Source organism: Durio zibethinus, chromosome 3 (genome assembly GCF_047325235.1).
Source record: "Durio zibethinus cultivar Kanyao isolate XHJ-2024 chromosome 3, ASM4732523v1, whole genome shotgun sequence".
Lineage (NCBI taxonomy): Eukaryota > Viridiplantae > Streptophyta > Magnoliopsida > Malvales > Malvaceae > Durio > Durio zibethinus.
The window spans coordinates 35,961,469-35,980,817 of record NC_143164.1 but is presented as its reverse complement, the minus strand read 5'-3'; the positions used below and the strand labels follow the sequence as shown (position 1 = coordinate 35,980,817).

At 33.7% G+C, this 19,349-nt stretch overlaps 1 protein-coding gene across 8 annotated transcripts; it reads right to left on the bottom strand.

Annotated features, from left to right (window-relative positions):
- Positions 1-292: 292 nt before the first annotated feature.
- On the bottom strand, positions 293-15,703 carry LOC111283348 (CLIP-associated protein-like). 8 transcript variants are annotated; one of them, XR_016341055.1, is made up of 23 exons: positions 15,598-15,703; positions 14,941-15,306; positions 11,975-12,130; positions 11,816-11,878; positions 10,791-10,859; positions 10,350-10,515; positions 9,948-10,109; positions 9,443-9,540; positions 8,473-8,547; positions 8,328-8,396; positions 8,155-8,240; positions 7,957-8,074; positions 7,126-7,224; positions 6,702-7,044; positions 4,754-6,549; positions 4,498-4,599; positions 4,220-4,324; positions 4,031-4,105; positions 3,882-3,950; positions 3,682-3,750; positions 2,807-2,908; positions 1,403-1,638; positions 293-868 (listed from the first exon to the last, which is right to left on the bottom strand). XR_016341055.1 is itself a non-coding variant. In XM_089758692.1 (22 exons), the coding sequence occupies exons 2-22, from the start codon at positions 15,271-15,273 to the stop codon at positions 1,477-1,479; spliced, it is 4,317 nt and encodes a 1,438-aa protein (XP_089614818.1). In that variant the 5' UTR covers positions 15,274-15,306; positions 15,598-15,703; the 3' UTR covers positions 1,219-1,476. The 8 variants fall into 8 exon arrangements, 3 of the variants coding, with proteins under 3 accessions (XP_089614818.1, XP_089614819.1, XP_022727547.2); XR_002689363.2 differs by lacking the exon at positions 15,598-15,703 and having other exon boundaries at positions 293-619; positions 724-868; positions 14,941-15,507; XR_002689364.2 differs by lacking the exon at positions 15,598-15,703 and having other exon boundaries at positions 293-609; positions 724-868; positions 14,941-15,507.
- Positions 15,704-19,349: the final 3,646 nt, after the last annotated feature.

Sequence of the window (19,349 nt, the reverse complement as noted above, 5' to 3'; positions counted from 1 at the left end):
GAATTGAGATTAAGATCCAATTAATAATATGATCAATTGACAATGAAATCCAAATAGAGCCTTAATCTATTTGAAAATTTTATCAAAAAAAAAAAAAACTATTTGAACAAAGGTCATTTTTTTCCTTTTTGTTTTTATGGTCTATGAAAACTAATTAAATTTAGATTTTTTTTTTAAAATTGTATAGCCTATTATCATTTTTTTTTTTGGCCAGATCATTGCTATTTATGATTGGACCTCTAAATGAACATTAAATAAATGCTAAATCTCCAATTAGATAAAGATAAGCATAGAAAACAGAAACAGTAATTCGTACTGAAGGCATTTTGTGAGGGAAAATGAAGGTTAATACAGGACAACCTTGTTTGTGTCATTAACAGTACTTTGCCATAGCGACAGCCGACAGCTATTAAAAAACGGTAGACAACAGCCAAAACATCAAAGTTTGAGATTTTTTTTGGTAGCCAACAACTAGACGAAGGCCTCTGATCTGCAGGATTCTGTCTTCTATCGTCCGTACTGCCCATCGAGTTCCCTCAGGATAGGAACAAGAATGTCAGGAGTGGGGGGTTCGTGAATGAACTCATCAGCTCCAGCGGCCAGAAATGCCTGCCTCTCTCTTTCATGAGTAAGCAGCGATGCCGAGCATTTTGCCATCAAAACATCGAAGATAAAAGGGATGATGGAACAGGATCAATTTCAAACAATATAATTGATACGTACCTCGACGCCATTCTGGATAGGGAGAAGCATATATGACAATGAGAATGAGATTGAAGTTTGCCCGAGGCAATGCCCTTCCATTGTCCACAGCCTGGGTTTCAACTCCTTCAGCGTGAAAAAATCCCTGCTCACCATCCGACAAAACCTGTCACCATCATTCATTGTTAATGATTGTTTCAGTACAACAATCATCCCCGTTTATGGCTAATAGTAAATGGTAACGGTTAAAAAAATTTAGTAAACAACGTAAAGGAAGATTAACCAAATTTTCACATGATACGCGCACTAGGTTTGTACCTTTACCCATCTCATTCTTGTGCTTGATTAGTACGTAAATCAAAACTAGATCATACTGAGCTCAGAGTCTGATGCATGATGACAGGATAATATATGATTATGAATGCCGAACTGGTAACAAACGTGATTTGACCAAATTTTATTTTTTTTTAATTATTTTTGTCCAGTGTGATTTGCTCAACTTCAAATAACAAAATATAGCACAGCTCCAAAACCATATTTCTTTATCAATATAACAATACTAGGAAGAAAATGGTGATTACAACGTGGGTGCAACAGTGCAATTCCCTATTTGATTCTCAACCAAAAGCACTCTTCCTCCAAACCCAGCAAACCAAAGGAGAGAGAACTAAAACAAATTTAAAAAAGAAAACAAAATCACCTTCGAAGTGTATTCACACAATATACAAACTACACAACAATGAATAAATAGACCTCCCCGTCCAAATGAACCATCTAATCATGGTTAGCATCTATTGGGGTGCCAGTCCTCGCCTGTGAGATCCGGTTTGCATAAATTGTAACCAACCGCAACTGTGTGCTGTTGAGCCCCTCCAAGTGTGGCAAAAATGCTTTCCCAAGCATTATATAAATATCCACCAAACAGAAAACGACAGTCTGTACCATCAACAATAATGCATAATGAGACATCAGAACTCGTAAAGATTTGAAGAGAGCAAATAAAAAAGACAATATACTAAGAAGAATTTAAAACATGTGAAAATACAAAGACAATCATCGACTAAAGATATTGATTTTGCAAACAGAAACACAAATATTTTTCTGATTCATATATTCTACCTCGGGGCAAGATCCCTGCTCTTTCATTTGAGTTCTAAAGTGAATTTTGAGATTGGATTTGGTTTGAGTCATGGAGATCAAGCACCGGCCACACTACAATAACATGGAATAGGAGCCGAGGGGACTCAGGCCTCTAAGGCAAGCGGTGAGGGGTTGACACCCCTTCAATCTTATGTATAGTATAAGGTGGAGCCAACTTGTGATGCAATTCATTGAAACATAGTGTTTCCACATGTAATGTCATAAACCATTATCCAGAAGTCGAACATTAATTTGCAATTTACTGCACATTCCTCCTTTCTCAGACAAAGCTAACAAAACTACATCATTGGCAAGACATCTAGGGTATGTGCTTTAGAGAATAATTCTCCAAGCACATTTGCAGTGTTGAAAATGAATCTTAAAGAAACCATTTTAAATTTTATGTATTTATTGGACCACAAATAGAAAATTAAAGAAAACATTATTCTGATACCAAGGATGGGAATCATGACTCAGCATAAAAATAGAGTACTGGAATTTGTGTAAAACTGAGCCAAGCTGAGCAAAACAGCAATCAGCTGGAGCCAGAACCCAAAAGTGCCCTAAGTATTCCCAAATATCAACACATAAAACATCCTACATGTTGATTGTCAAAGATGTGTCTTTTCTGAGAAAATTCAATCTTTGTTGCAGGTTTTTTGAAGGCAACATCTCAGGCAGCAACCATATCACTTATAATAGATCAACTAGCTAGATAACACAAATGGTAATACAAAGACAAGTAATTATTTTCTTCCACCGGATGACAGCTGATAAGATTCTCTCCTTTCTCTCAACTGCCCCTTCCCCAGCCCATCCACCCTTAATCCCTTTCTTTCTACTTTCTCCAACCAACCCTTTCTTTCTACTTTCTCCAACCAATAAAAACTAAACTTGAGGCATTACTGTATAATGACAAATTTTCAAAGCAAGAAAGATAAATATGCAAAAACATAAGTTTTACCTTTCTAACATCTGCACTCTGGTTTCCAAAAGCTTCAAAAAGGGCAGGCAAAAATGAGGGCAATTGAGCCATTAGTTCCTCCTGTGATAGCCGGCCCACAAGCTGAAAAGAAAGGCAAAGAGCTTAGAAATATATGGTCAAAGCTTAACATTAGAAAGCACAATTCTTTGTAGGAACAGTGAAACCGTCAAAAGAAACCAAACAAAAGTCTAATCCAAATAGACAGGAAAGCAATGACAACTCCCAAGAATACAATTAACTTTATACAAGCATGTAACATTTCTGAGCAAATGCTGGACATTTAACCTGATTAATAAACAAATAATGAAGAAGTACATGTACATAAAGATCTATCTCTGTTCAATCATGCACAGCCCTTAGTCTAATAAACAGGAAAACAATGGTCACAATAATAAAATTACCATTGGACAAGACAATCATCCTTTAATCTTAATCAAATAGATGTCTCTTTTACCTCCATACCCCCCTCTCTTTCCCCTCTCATATATGACATTCACACATAAGTTCAAGCAACACAGCTTAAGATAAACCATAGCACCTTTAACTTACTTTCTTTTACCATGCCATACTCGTCTTTAGAGTCCAGTGACTCTTTCCCATGTTCCACAGAATTGTTTTGGACCCACTATGCATGCCCTCAATGTAAACTATAATTAACAGTTTAGAGCATGCATACAAGGTAGACAGAGTTCTTATGCACAGAGTACCATACGACCACTGAAAACACTAAATCTACATGCATATGTCCTTGAATGTAGAATCTCAGACAGAAACTATAGTGTGTATGTGGGGGGGGGGGGGGGGGGGGGATTAATTTAACAAATTTAACTCCAATTAAGATTCAGAATAAATACCCTTGTTAAACAGTTTATACAAATAACTAGAGTCTTCTCATCTTCAGTAACCAATAAAGGTACAATAACCTGCAGCCCCAGTCATTTAACAATGTCAGTACTTATAATAACCCGAAACCAAAGGGTAAAACGCAACAACACTCTTTCTCCTCATTTGGAGTAGGGAAAACAAGTTAGACATTCAAGAGAGAACCACGTACACTTAAACATCTGAAAGGATCATACTGAGACAACACAGTGTTCAAGCAGTGCTCAGCTTCATTTGAAACCTAAACAAGGAGCAGACAAATTGAGATGGATATAGGAACAAGAATGTTCTCAGAGGACAAGTTTAAGGAAAGTAAATTACTTTTGGAACAATATCCTTCATTACATGAAGCAGCTTCTCAATTACTATTTCAACGGAATCTTCCATAGCATCTTTCTGGAAGCATGACAAGCCAAAAAAAAAGGAAGAACCATGCACACTTGCATGTTAGAGAGAAGGAAAACTCAGACAATATCTCAAAATAATTATATACTGAGAATATGAGCAAACCTGGTTTTTTAGCATTTCCAGTATCAATGACAGGGCAAGTTCTCGGATTGAGGAATCAGAATCATCTAAAACTTCAAGTACAGCTGTCAAAATCTGATTGAAGTACTGCATAAATACAATAAATATTACAACATGTGAATCAAATATAGCATAACAATATTTGACAGAGGGTAGAGGGTATATTCTTTCTTAACAGCAACGCAAGGTTAAGAAACTTTCAACAGAAGAAATCAAATTAAAATCTAACTTATATAAAACTTATACAGAAACTAATATACCTTGGTCCAGATGGAGAGATCATTAGCCACAGAAATTTCAATTAATTGCTGAAGTGCAATGTGCTTACTTGCAATAGGGCTCTCATCATTCCCATTGCAGATCTAGGAAACACAAAAGAAAGCCTATTTATCAAATACGAACTTCTTGAAACACCATATGCACTATGAGAAGTCCAACAATCTATTTTCTCCAAATAAACTCAATTGATAAAACAATTATCATGACCATAAATAACAAGGATAATACTAAACTCACCAGGTGAAGAATTTGAGGAATGCTAGGCCCCGTGTCTGGCACAGAGCTAATCTTTACATCTGCATGTTTAAGATGATTAAGATCCAACTCTGATGAAGTCTCATTATTCCCTTCAATGGCCTCCAAAGAGCCAGATCTACTCAGACCATTAATTTCCAGATGTGGAGTAGATAGACCTTCCAAGTTAACACTATTTTCCAAGTTCTCTACCTCGCCAGTTCGAGATCCCAAGTTCTTACCAATAGAATTAACCATATAAGACAATTCTTTGGTTTTGGAAGGAAGACCATCTGCATTTAAACTGGTTTCAAAGTTCTGAAATAAGTTCTCCTGAGTTTCATCAGATGTTGCCTGGCCAATACTGCCAGTTATCAGGGTTGATTCCTGGGTGGAACCCCACTTCCTACCACCTTCACTATCCATGGAACCAGCAGAATATTTTCCAAGTAAAAGACTCTTCTTAGACACACCAATATATCCTTCTTCAGACGATGTTCCAACAACATCAGATGGATCATAGGATGACTTCAAATGCTGTCTCTCTTTCTTGTTCTGCAAATAGTTTATTAGATCCACCTCAATACGAGGAGTGTACTGTTTCAGTGCTCGTCTCAAGGAATTTTGTTCTTCAACTGATAAACTAAGAATAAAATTTAGAACAGCAGTCGGATCAAAATGTGAGTAAACAGATATAATGCAAGTAACAGCTGCATCCTTAAGCTTCGTATTTTTATCATGGACCAAAGGCGTCAATTTAGCCAGCCATAACTTCAGGATGCCAATATTACTAGAACCTTCGGTATTCATAGCATGCTTGTTGAAGGAACCAATAGCGAACTCAATAACAGCCAGTTTTGCCTTTGGTGACCGCTGTTCATCTAGTGAACGAAGCAAAGCAGGTAAGAGAGAATCTATACTATAAGTTTTGCTAACAATTTCCAAAGTTGTTGAGCAAGGTTGCCTAACCAACTCCTTTGGATCAATTAATCGGGAGAAAACATGGGGTAAGATCCTTTCCATGTAAGTCTCAAAGTGCTTTCGGCATGATGTGATAATATCTGCAAGTGTTGAAAGGGCAGCTTGTGCAACTTTATGGTGGGGGTCATCCAAGTGCTGGAAAAACAGTTTCATTACCTTCTCGAAATTTTGAACCACTTCCTGAATACCCTTAGGGCCCTGCTGCAACAAAGACCGGAGATAAGTAAAAGCAGCAACCCTGGCACACCAATCAGAACTGGGACTGAGGCCCTCACTTAGGGCATCACTTAGAGAAGCTGGACCTTCAACATAATTAGACATCTCTCCAAGTGACAGCTGGCTATCATCAAAACTCTCTCTCCTTCCAGCAGAAATCCGCCCAGCTACATGCTTTCTCGAAAGTGGCCTCTGGAAGTTTGGTATATAATTGCTCTGTGAATCCCTAGAGTTTAAATCTCTATAAGGTGTGTCCAAATATTGCCTGTCAATACGTGGATTTATAAACCGCCTGGCCTCCCTAATATCACTGTTCTCTTCAAGTGAACCTCGTTCTTGTCTTTCAAATGCCCTCTTGGCAGAGTATGATGAGAAAGTTGGCATAGACTCTGTTGCCACACTACTTCTATATGATAACTTGCCTGAATCTTTGGAAGCTTGAATTTGAGTAATGATGTCAGACATAATCAGACCACCATTGCGGTTACTACCTTTACCGATGCTAGAGGTAGTTGATTCTATGCCTAAAGAGCTCGTGAGACTATTAGAAGCTGGAACAGCAGCAGGGAATGGTGGATCACGAGCTGATGGAGGGTCAACTCCTGCACTAGTGGGCAATAAAAGAGAAATTTAGCCGCTCACAATTGAATCGAATTTCAGATCATTTCAGGCAATTATCACTGCATAAATGAATGACCTCATGTATGAAACTTTCAAGTTTAAATTACGAAAAACATAGAAATCCATTCAATACCTAGATCCAAACTTGTTGACCTCTGTTTTTCAGATAAGTCAAGGCCTCTAAGCATACTTTCAATGGCACTGACTTTCTGTTTGCTTGCATGCAACATACTCTCTAGAGTACGTTCAGCACCTTTACCGAGGGGCTTCATTTGGGATAGATTCAACCCAGAAGGGACAGACATTCCAGCGGATAAACTTGAAGTTCTGTCCATTGCAACTATTGCAGACGTTCCATATCCAGGTAGACTTGAAGTAGTGGAAGTTTGAGAGGTATATGACATCTGCACATTTCTTTCACGAACAGAAGGAGAAGCATGTCGCCTATGCATCCCTCCATCTTCTTCATTAATTATCTGTGCAAAAAGCAAGACTTGAGACCACAACCTACAAATGGAATTATTCCAAAATATATATCATATAGTGAAGCTATATACCCTTTGAATGACAGGATCAAAAGACAAGAACAATCGACGAGAACGGTCTGGCCAAGTTTTGGTGAACATTCTGTAGCACATTCTAGCAGTTGATCGTACCTGTTAAGTTTTCAATTCACTAGTAATCATGGGCTCAAACAGGTATAAGAAAAAGGCAAATAACATTAAGATGCTGTTTGATAAAGTGAACAAATTCAACAGTGAAAAATTACCCACTAAATTTTTAGTTCTGAAATATTTTAAGTACTGAATTTATGATATAAAAGTAGTTTGGTAAGCTACTAAAAAATTAAATGTTAAGTAAATTTTTTTTAATCTTTTATAGACGAGAGATACAATTTTATAATTATTTTCAATTCGTAAAAGTTAAAAAGAATAAATAGTTAAAATGAAATAATATAATATTAATGTAATTAACTAATTTTTTCCTTAAACAAAAGTGACTTAATACATTAAGTAACTAAAAGCTACTTCATTTTCAACACTTTTTCATTGAATATCTTCCATTAAGAGGTTTCTAAAGATGATTTATCAAACTCATTGAAAAAAGAAAACCACAGAAAATTTTAATTCTCAATGATTTATCAAACACACCCTAAGTTTTAGGACTTGGCGTTGCCACAGAAGGTCATCTTTTCAAATCACCTATTTATGAAAAAAATATATAAAAGTTCATTAAAAGATGTCAAGTGAAGCATAAGCCATGAACCAATCATGTTTCCACGAGAGGAACCTACCAAAATGATCAACTCAGACCTTCACATGAAGGGTTGAATGCATGACCATGTACACCAAACATCAAATAATAGAAGTAATTGCCAACATAGATACCTCACTCATTGCATCGGCAACGCAACACCTAATCAGATCCTCATATAAATCAGCTGATCGTTGTATTTCTGGGGCATCTGGCCAATGTTCAAGTATCAACAATGCATATTCACAACATCTGCAGTAAGGAGAATAAAAGGGAGAAGATAAATAACAAATAAAAGACTTCATCATTAAATAGCAGAAACATAGGAATACCTGGCACGGAGTACAGCACTACGGTCATTCTTTGCACAATCAGCTATGCGAGGAAGCACACGGGACACTTTGCAGTTACGCAACATCTGCAAATTATAAAAGATAAATATCAAAAACAGAGAAATCAAAAACTAGAGGAAAAAAAGGGAAGGGGACATAAAGGAAAATATTACCGTTTTTATGCAGTTATCTGCAGACTCTGCTATTACAAGCACAGTAATCACAACCAACTTGAAAAGGACCTGATCATAATATGAAATTAACAAGTGCATATGAGAATACGAATGTTGTTACACTACACAACAAAGTTGAACTTACCAGGATGAACATCTCAGCACATGCCTCAAAATCTCCCAAGAGCTCCTTTGATAAAAAGGACAATAAATGGCAAGCCTGAAAAAAAGGAAACAAACTAAGGAACAGCTATACGTACAAAGCCAGAAAAACACTTAAAGATAGAAAAGTAAACAAGTGTCTTCAACCCAACCACCACTTAAAGATAGAAAAGTAAAAGCACTTAAAGATAGAAAAGTGTTAGAGACAAGAAGTTAAAACGCTATGCACAAACTTGGAATCTCACCAGTGTGGCTAGGTCTCTACTCAAGTGAAAGAATGTTAAAACCACCATAAGAGAAAGAAGAGACACACAAGCTTCATGGTAAAAATAATAGAATTGTATCTACAAAGCAAGAGGCATATAAGAATTCTAGCAACTAAAATAAAGCAACAACAATTGCAATCTATATAGTCTTTACTATTATATAAACCCTGTAATTGTGACCACTACTCAAGTCGAATTTTTCAGCTTATATCATCCCCTCCCAGGTGTACTAGCCTAAAACACCCTTCTTGGAGGCTTCAAGAGAGTCAATATGGAAAGGACAGGTATGATGATGGGTCCATGACATGTTTCCTATTATGAACCTTAAGTATTTTTTAATATATGAATGTGTTCTAAACAAATAACAATACTTGGCAAACTCAAAAAAAAAAAAAAAAAAATGAATGAAAATTTCAGTAATTGAAAATTTAAATTCACTAAACCATTCTAAACAAATTTCAGCAGTAAACTCAACATAAAAGGAAATATTTAGAAAAATGATATAAAAAAGTATTTGGCACAAAAATTCAAGATAAAGAAAACCTTACTCTCATGCTAGAAGAAGCACTCTTCATTCAGAACCCATAAATAAAGTATAAACATAAGGAAGAAATCTCCTAAAATAGTAAAAACAAAGTGTAAAAAGAAAAAACCAGTACCAGGAGACACAATAAAAATTGTACACACCTGTTTCACAATGCTTGACCTTCTATCTGATAATTGTGTACTTAGTGGGCCAACAAGCTGCTTCAAGAGTCCCCTGAAACATGGATAATCAGCAGCACCTGTGTATATATTCACATTAGTCTTAATTTTTAAAACCCCCAGCTCTCAACTCAAACCATAGAGGAGGAATATGCCATATATAAATGAATTCCTTATAGAAAACAAGGGGTAAATAACAGGACAACTTTGGAGAAGTCAAAACAAGGGGGAATAGGTTAAACAACAGCAATAACCCCAAGAATTTGAATGCCTGGGTTTTGACATCCCATTATCTGCCTAAGAATTTATATATATAGCTCAGTTTGCATTGGCCAGTTCTTCAAAACTAAGAATTTTCTTTCAACACAAAAGGCAGAATCATTTCATAACCGTTCAGCTAACAATAGTAACTCTATAATTCTTTGACAGCATAGACACATGTGCCAAAGCAAGTCGGTGGGAGGTTGATGAGAGAGGGAATAAAAACCTCCAGAAACAAGGCCTTCAACTCTCTGCATGGCAGCAATGCGTATGGACCAATCTTTTTCTGGCACAAGAGTAGAAGCAATTTTCTCAAATTCCCTTATCAGCTCCTTATCTGAGTAAACTTTAATTGGATCTATAGGTTTTTCTGTGATATCACTTTCACCTGAAAGAAGATAAAATAATAATCACTTCGGTAACATTTAAGTCTTTGAACCATAATATAAAAGCAGACACCATTTTTGAGAAATATATAATATAGAAAACATCAACTTCTTTTAACCATCAACGTCAAAAGAAAAGTAGCCAATATTTGAAGAAGTTCGTTTATGCAAAGGTCAGCATATCATGAAAACCATCCTAAATTCCTAATTAAAAAATTTGTTTGATATATACAGATCCAAACCTCCAAAGAGAGATGTCTCCCTTGAAGAACTCTTGGCTCTTGGACTGCTTTTCTTGGGCTTAAGGATTGCAGGTTTTATTTCTCCAGCAGCAAAACCACCCAAAGTTCCATCTGAAGATCTAACTTGTGGCTCAATTTTCTCTAGTCTAGCATTAATATCTCTCACCTGCAGTTATACACTCTGCTGTAAAAATAACAGAGAAATAACAACAATACCTTTCTTCTAGAAGAAAATGTGATCAACATTAAATTATCTAAAAGTTATCATTTACAATACTACATTAAAAGTAGACTTAAAAGGAATAATAAGGGAGGAGAAAATTAACTCTCAATGCAAAGTCAGGAAAAAAAAAAAAGAGAATATTATTCATCTGCAAATACAAAAGATATTCAATACGAAGCTAGGGGATGAAATATATTATTTTAAAATTAAATATTCACCATAGAAGCAGGCAGCTGATGGCGATGAAGTTCATCACGAAATTGAGTTCCAGCCTGCGTATACATTTCCTGGAAAAGAAATGATTTGATCAGAATTCTGTCACCAGATATGACAAACCTTAATGTATGACCCCAGAAATTTCTAAGAGCAATTTCTCAACAAGAAGAATGGCAGAAGTCGACCTATTAGCAAAGAATTACTCTTTGAGTTACTGCAACACTCATCAAACCATCCAAAGCATAAATACCAAAGAAGAAAAAGAAAGTCAACCCAATGAATAATTTTTGAAGGGCTCTTCCACAAGAGATCAAAACTATTAAGGTCCTACATTCATCAAAAGAAGCACGACATTGTCATAAACAATTCACGTGAATACTAACCCAAGGAACAGACAACACATAACATCCAATACCAAAGCTTGCTGAATTCATGAACAGGATAGTTATGGCGGAACTTCAAAAAAAAAAAAAGTGGAGATCCAAAACTTGTCACAAGTATTTTTCTTTGTTTAAATGTTAAAAATATCTACCACAAAGCTCGGAATATTGTGGGCAATGGCTACTGACACCAAATGACATTTTACAATATGTTTTAGACATATTAGTCCTAGGCCAAAGCAAGGTGTCAAGCAACTTATTGCTAGTTTTCTTTTTCCTACAAAAAAGAGTCTTGACCAACTTAAGTTTTTTATGTTTTCATGGGTAATAAAAAGGTTCAGATCCCTGATGTTTGTGCCTATTCATTTTCTCTGTCCACTTAAGGGCATGTAAAAGGTTTATTGCAAGGAGAAAGCAGAAGATTTGCCTCTGCAGTAAGCCCAACTATCAGTCTATTAGCTGAATATTCAGGTAAAAGTGAAAGTTCCTTGAAAACATGGTCAGAAATTTGATTACAACCAAAACAAGAACAAGAAGACAACAGATCAGATTTGATTTTAAGTAAAGATTATCAAATTCTTCCTACACAAGTTCAAAAGTTGATAAACTCTTCTAACAATAACACTAGAGAAAGAAGTTCCACTAACCTCAATGCACAATATAGCTCCTTCACGAACACCAGGATTTGAGTCACTCAACATCTGCAAAATCTGACAAATAAAGAAATTTATAAATGTCAACTTATCTCTGTCACAATTAATGATGAGACAACAAAAAAACCATTCTGGAAATGTTAATGAGCATACAGGTGGAAGGATAGCCCGTTGAAGAGGAAGTTCAGTAGATGCGAAAAGACTGATTGCCGTTGTGACGGTCCGAGCAAATTCCTCCCGAACCCTCCAATTTCTATGCATCCAGGCATAAGAGCCAGCCCTTTCAACAATAATTGTTGGAGAAGAAACCTAAAACACAAAATAATAAGTACATTTTACAAGTCAAACTAACTCTTAACCACTTAGCCTAAAATAGTAAAGGGTTTCAGAAACTCAGCAAGGCACACACACTCATATTTATTACAAAATATAATAGCAATAATAATAATCTAGTTCAATTTTCTTACGGAAACAAAAGTCATTAAAAAAACCTAACCCAGCAGGCAATAAAAATGGAATGACTGGTCCCCCAAGAAACATGAAAGCCAAAGTCTGAGTGAAGACTTGGAGTTAAGGATACAGAAGTCTGGAATCAAGCTTGTGTCATTAGGCTACACTGGTCAACCTAGACACAAGCCAGATCACTGTGGATAGCATGGATACAGTGCTATGTGCTCAAAGGACGTAGTTTATGGGAGATTCCTAGCATAGCAATAAATAGCTGGGCCACGAAGAAACTGCTAAAATTGAGGCTCCCAGATTCTTAATGCAGACAGGGGATGGAGTTGCATGGAACACTATAGGCACAAGTTACTCCACAATCAGTGTCTGGGAGGTACTGAGACAAAGACAGCAGAAGGTGGATTGGCATAGGCTCATCTGGTGCAAACTCCATATTCCTAAACATGCTACGGTTGCTTGGGTGGCTGCTCTTAACAGACTTCCTACAAAGGATAGGCTGCTATCATGGGGGATATCTGTGGATGAAGGCTGTGTGCTCTGTAAATGGGAAAGGCAGAGCAGGAATCATATTTTCTTTAGTAGCACATTTTCAAAGGAAATTTGGAAACAAATTCTACAACTTCATAACTTGCAGAGGGAGGTGACAGGATGGGAGGAGTTTCAGTGGGCAATACGATGGCTGAAAGGAAAGGCATTTGTTTTTGTACTATTGAGACTGGCTTGGGGAGCCTACATATATATGATCTGGGCGGAAAGGCATAGGAGGCTCTACAATTCTGAGGTAATGGCAGAAGAGTAGATAGTGCAGCAGATAAGAGATGTAGTGAAGTTAAGATTAGCAGGAATAAGCAATATAGATAACGATCAAATAAACCAAAGTTTGAGAGAATGATGGAAATTAAGTTGAGATATTTTTGTACAGTAAGTGAGACAATAGGAAATTAGGTAGATATATGGCTGTAAAGAAAGTGAGAAATTGTTGTACTTGTTGCTTGTAGCAGTAATTACGGCTTCTTGGATAATAAATATTTATCCAAAAAAAAGAAACATGAAAACCATCCAAAGGTAATTAAGGATGGTAATTATTCAATTGCGCAAAAGCATTCACTAGTGACCATTCTTGAGTGCCACTTTTCAGGAAAATCTTCTACAAAACTGGATAACTTTAAAAAGAAATAGAATAAGGAAGGAATCAAGATTCCATTTTCCAAGAAATTGCAATAACAATAAATGATGAAGTACTTTAAGTAAAACAATTAGGAAACCCTTGAGTCATCCAATGCTAAGAAACTTTATATATCCATTAACAGAACAATCTGAAATACTAAACTTCTATAATACACACTGACTAACACTATGTTTGGATTGAGGGGAAGAGAAGGAAAGGAAAGGGAAATAAAGTAAAGTAATGGAAACAGAAAACCCTTCCTTTATTTGAATAAACTTTTAATTTAAAGGAAAGGAAAGAGGTGAAAACTCAATAACCTTTGGTTTCCCTTCTAATCCTCACTTTTTTAATACCCCAATTTGGGCGAAGTGCTAAAGAAAGGAAAGTTGAAAATTTTCATTTTTATAAAAAAACTATTATATCCATCCTTTTACTAATATTAAAAACTTAGTCAAAAAAACCTAACCACATCACAATCTTCCTGTAATTTTTTTTCAAAGTCATCTCTTTTTTCAAGTAAGTTTCACATTCTCTTCCAATATAAAAATTGTTTATAATTTTTTTGTGATTTGATTTTGATGAATGATTGAATATGAATAGATATTTTTTGAGTTTATGAGATGTAATGGTTTTTATGTGATTGCATTTTTTTATATTTAATTGCTTTTATATGAATACATCGCTAAAGTTACAGTGTGCTGAAATTTTGGCAATGGCCAAAAAATCCATCAATACATGTTTGTAAAACATCGTTTTGTTTCATTTGATTAAAAACCACTGATATAGCAGCAATTGTGAGGCCATACAAGATAGCAAGCATATCATAGTCCAAGAATGCTCTAAAATCACAAGTAATGAAAGGTTATAATTGGAAAAAATTAGTATAATAAATCATTTCCTTTCTTTTTCACTCTTTATCCAAACAATGGGTGTTAGAATTCTTTTTCTTTCTTTTCCTTTATTAATTTTAATTATCCAAACAAAGGGTACATATATTATTTCCTTTCCTTTCCTTTCCTTTATAAATATTTATCCAAACATTACCTAAAGTCTCCCGTAGACACAAAACTCAGTTAAATCTATCAAAATATTGCTCTAAAAACACTTACCACCTAAAGGACAACAAAGCTACAAATAATAGAAAACCATAAAATTATAAAGAAAATGGAAACAAAAAGGGTTGTACTTAAAAGTAGCCTTCCAAGAACAATCTCCTTCTAACAAATTAGATTCTGGGCACATTACTAAACCTTAAGAGCAGTCAGATTTATTTAACTACACGGTACTGTCAATGTCTTTAATTCCACTAAATCTATGTAAAACCCTAAATCCAATTGCACATCATATCGTTTCCATTCAAAATCACAACTAAAATCAGTGCTAACACAAATCTTAAAGATAGAGTGCTTTCAGCAGTTTTAAGAAGGAAAAGGAATTATAGGAGCGGTAGACATTCAATAACATAAAAAGAAATAAATAATAACTTTACCTCCATGAGAGTGAGCAATAGGCGTCTGGCGGCGTCTCTAACGGGTTGTTTGGGGTCACCTAACCGTTCAACAACCGCGGGAACGAGCGCGTTGAAGTGCAACTTCAAGTGATCACCGGAGAGGACGGCGGCAGAAGCAAGAGCCTGGAGAGCACCCTGGGAGACTCTGAAGTTGTTGTCCTTGAGGAGATCCAAGCAGCAGTCAACAAGCGAAGTGACTTCCGAAGAAGTGAGACTCTTTCTAGAACCTTCAAGGAGTTGATAGAGCCGTTCCACCGCCGCCATTCGCTCCTTGGTGTCTTTGGCACGTGCCAGCTCCAATGCCTCCTCCATCTGGATCCAGATCCGGTCCGACTGCACTCAGATCTGAACAATCGCTCAACCAATTCCAATAATTCAAAAAAAAATTAAGAAAATAATAAAAACGAAAATGTGGAAATGTCTTTGGCGAGAGAGTAGAGGGACTAAATTAAAGGGAAGGAAAATGGTTGTCGTTGGAGAAGAGGGATTTGGCGGAGAATTACCGCTTATTTGCTTTTATTTTTTTTTCTTTAGCGTATGAAAGGTGAAGAGTCGGAGAGAAAAGGATAGAGAATAAAGTGGACTGAGATCAACGAAGAACTTGACTAAAGTGTGTGTGGTTAGGAAATTACCCACCCGTTTCGGCTTAATTTACGAGTTTTGCCACTATGGCCTTTCTTTTGCGCTGTGCCCTCTACTTTACTCTGCTCATCGGATCTTTAGGATTTTGAGTTTTTAACCTAAACGTTTCGATTTTTCTTTTTTTTCTTTTCTAAGATAGGTGAAAGGAAAAAACGGTTTTTTGTAAAGAATATTAAAAGGAAAATATATAATATTAAATTAATGGTGAAAAGTTTAGATCTCAATAAATTTTGTTATATCCATCTCAATTATTGATCCAACGTTTATTCTAAAAAATTATAAATATATATTTTTTATATTGGTGTATATATACGTATAATCTTGTGCATATAATATTAAAGAAAAATGAGATAAATAATAATTACTTCATACATATTTTTTTTAATATATATAAAGTTGTATCCTACAAACTACAAAATAAATTTTAAATTTATTAAATATCATTTTTTTATAATTACATAAATCATTTATATTAATAATAGATATTAAAACTTTGAACATGTAACCAATTTTTATCGAAAATTTATTTGATACACACATTTTTTACTTTTTTTAAATTAATTTTTTATTTTTTAAATATTTATTGAAAGATATGTGTCATCATTTTAATCGAAAATAAAAAATTTTACTATCAATCTATTAAATAAATTTTCTTAAAAATACTAAGTCAAATTATATGAAACTTAAAGTTTCCTCCTGCAATGCCATTAGATTAGAAATTTAATTGCTCTGCCCTTTGTTTTATTTCATTAAGTGCAACATAGGCTTATCACATAATTTTCTTGTATATTTAATGGTCATGCACTTGAGGTAAAGTTGAAAAAAAATCAAATGCTTTTCCTTTTGAGGTCATTTTTCTTTGGAAATTAAAAACAAATCATATTTAAATTCAGACTAACAAAATTAGTCCAAACTAACTTTATAATCATATAAAATTATAAAGTTAGTCTGACTAACAAAGACAATATTCAAATAACTAATACAAATTCATATGAGTATTAAAGAAAACCTAAATGTAAATAAAAAAAAAAATCTTACCAGCTCTTCAAAATAGTTAAGAGCAATCAAAATTTAAAATAAGAATATAAAATATGACCAATTATGAAAAAGCCCACCACATTTGAGTTTTGAAGGAAAATACAAAAAGTTAATCATAAAAAGCAAGAAAAAAAATAAGACTTAATTTATTATTTAATTCAGTTAATTCATATGATAATTTTTAAAATGTGACATTTAAGTAATATAAGATTCAAATTTCAACACTTACGATTTTTTCTTGTATCCAAAGCCGTGGCCTATTATATAAAAAGGCTTATTTTATAAAAAATTATATATAGTTTTTATTATCTTTGGAAAAATCCAAAATTGTTATGAGATAGGGATAATATATATTTCAATCTCAATATGAATAAAACTGACTCCAACCTCTTACTTAACTTTTCACATTGAAGAACACAATGTAAAAAGAATGGGACATTAATTTCTTTTTCTTCATTTATTTTAGTTTAGAATTCTATCAATGCAAGTTAATAATATCCATAATTCTTATTCACCTTTTACTTAACAAACACAAATGAGATGATATTTTGCTACAATGTTCATATAACCCAATCATTTAGAAAATGCTAAAATTCTTCATTTGCTTCACTTGAAAGCATTATATAATCTATAGCTCTATTATAGTCTTTTCAAATTGACCTAATCAATAATAAACATTATCTATTAACGTCATATTTGACATATAAGATTATAATGAGATAAAATAAGATAATATTATAAATAAGATTAAATTAAATAATATTATAATATATTATATTTGACGTGTGCATAAATTATAATACGATAATTTATTTATTTGTCAAAATTACTCAAAGTTTATATAATTTAAATTATTTATGTAAATTTTCAAAACATAATAGAATATATAAGTTCAATCTCATAAATTAAAAATAATCATCTTCACTATGAAAGGATTAAATAATCTAATATAAAAAAATGATAATTCTTCTTATGATCATATGCCTTTCTTTAGATATAAATAAAATATAATATAAAATAATTATCATATTATTTTATTAATTATCTTATACATCAAACATGACCTAAAATAATTAAACTCTTCTTTTTTTTTTTTTGGACAAGACTAAGCTTATAACTCAGATCAAGTTAAGTATTCAAGATTAGAACAAAGCTTAACAGTGAACAGGTTTTGTACTAACTAGGAAGTTGATTTTGATCAATTATTAGCTAAATGCCTTGATCTTTATGGTATTTTCATTGGGTTAATTATTGTTCTTTTTCCCTTTTAATCTATAGTCTAATGAGAGGAGGGTTTGGTTGCACCTAGAGGTATTTCAATCAATCTCAATCCAAATCATATCAAACCTAATAACCCAACCCCTAACAGATGTAACTGTGCCACCGAGTTAACCAGATTTCAAGGGCTAGAAACAAACAATAATTCCAGGGTACCATAGATAAGCATGATGGAATAGCCTTTGAAATCAGATAACAGCTGATGATGAGCTTTACCAGAAATCAATAACAAATTGTTTGTTCACGGGTCATTCAAAGTTCATCATACTAATTATATATATATATATAGTTAATGGAGTTTTAGAAAAGAATTATGTTTCAAACCAGGCGATGATTTGATTGGCGAAAGTGTAAACAACAAAAGCCTAACTTCTTGATAAAGCCAACCCAACAACCCCTTTTTGGACATAAAACTCGAAGAAATTGATTCCCAAAGTTTTTTGTCTGCTTCCCACTTTCATGTTCGGATCAACCTCTAATAATTTACAAATTAATCATTTCAATATTGCTAAACATGTATGTTATTAATTCCTAACTGGTTCAATCATTTACAGGTTGGCTCATCATTTGGGAGTTTGAGTAGATTAACTAATAAAATAAGTTATTTGACATCAAAAACCATATAATTCGTTGATAAAATATGGTAACAGTTATTAATTAATTTATTGATAAAATATTGAATTTTTGTTTGAGATGTAATGAGCCGTAGGATGGAGTAATGAGTACGTGAAAACTACTAGTGCATGAGATAATATCATTCTTGCTCAAATAACGATATCGGTTGAGACGTTAGCATTGGCAGTAGCCCCTCAAAGATGGGACGTCTCCATCCCCTTTTCATCGCCATAATCAGGGAGGTAAATACTTTCCTTTGTGCTAACAAGTAATTAATTTAAACTGATTAAATTTTTTTTTAATAAAAAAATTTTTAAATTTGAATATTACTAATGATCGTTTGTTAAGATTATTTTAAATGTAAAACTCATAATTATATGTATTAAATTATTAAATATGATATATTTTATTTTAATTTAAAAAATTAAATAACTTATTTATCTTCTTATTTTCTTCTTTTCAAGATACTTTACTTTGTAGCCATATCACAAACATTGGGGTCCATTTGAGCAAAAGGGAAAACCAGGTCTTACTTTCAAAGCTAGAAAGTAAAAGGGGATGGACTGCTTTAGCCTTACCCATATCAAAACCTTCTGTGTATAGTGCCGTACATATTTTGCTTTACTTTTTATACAAAAGAAGCTGAAGTGATAAAAATTTAAATTACGAACATGTTAAATGTTGTATCTTTAAAGTAATTATATAAATTATTTGAATAAAATTATAAAATTTGTATTTTTTTATATTTAAAAATATCAAAATTTAAATCATAATTACTGAAATTAAAAATTCAATACTCTAATAATAAATTACAT

Excerpts from the sequence above, each read along its gene's own strand:
- LOC111283348 (XM_089758692.1), bottom strand. The coding sequence starts at position 15,273 with ATGGAGGAGGCATTGGAGCTGGCACGTGCCAAAGACACCAAGGAGCGA. Across the intron at positions 12,131-14,940 it reads TATTGCTCACTCTCATGGAG|GTTTCTTCTCCAACAATTAT; the intron begins GTAAAGTTATTA and ends TTTGTGTTTTAG. Across the intron at positions 10,860-11,815 it reads GAGCTATATTGTGCATTGAG|GAAATGTATACGCAGGCTGG; the intron begins GTTAGTGGAACT and ends TTTCTTTTCCAG.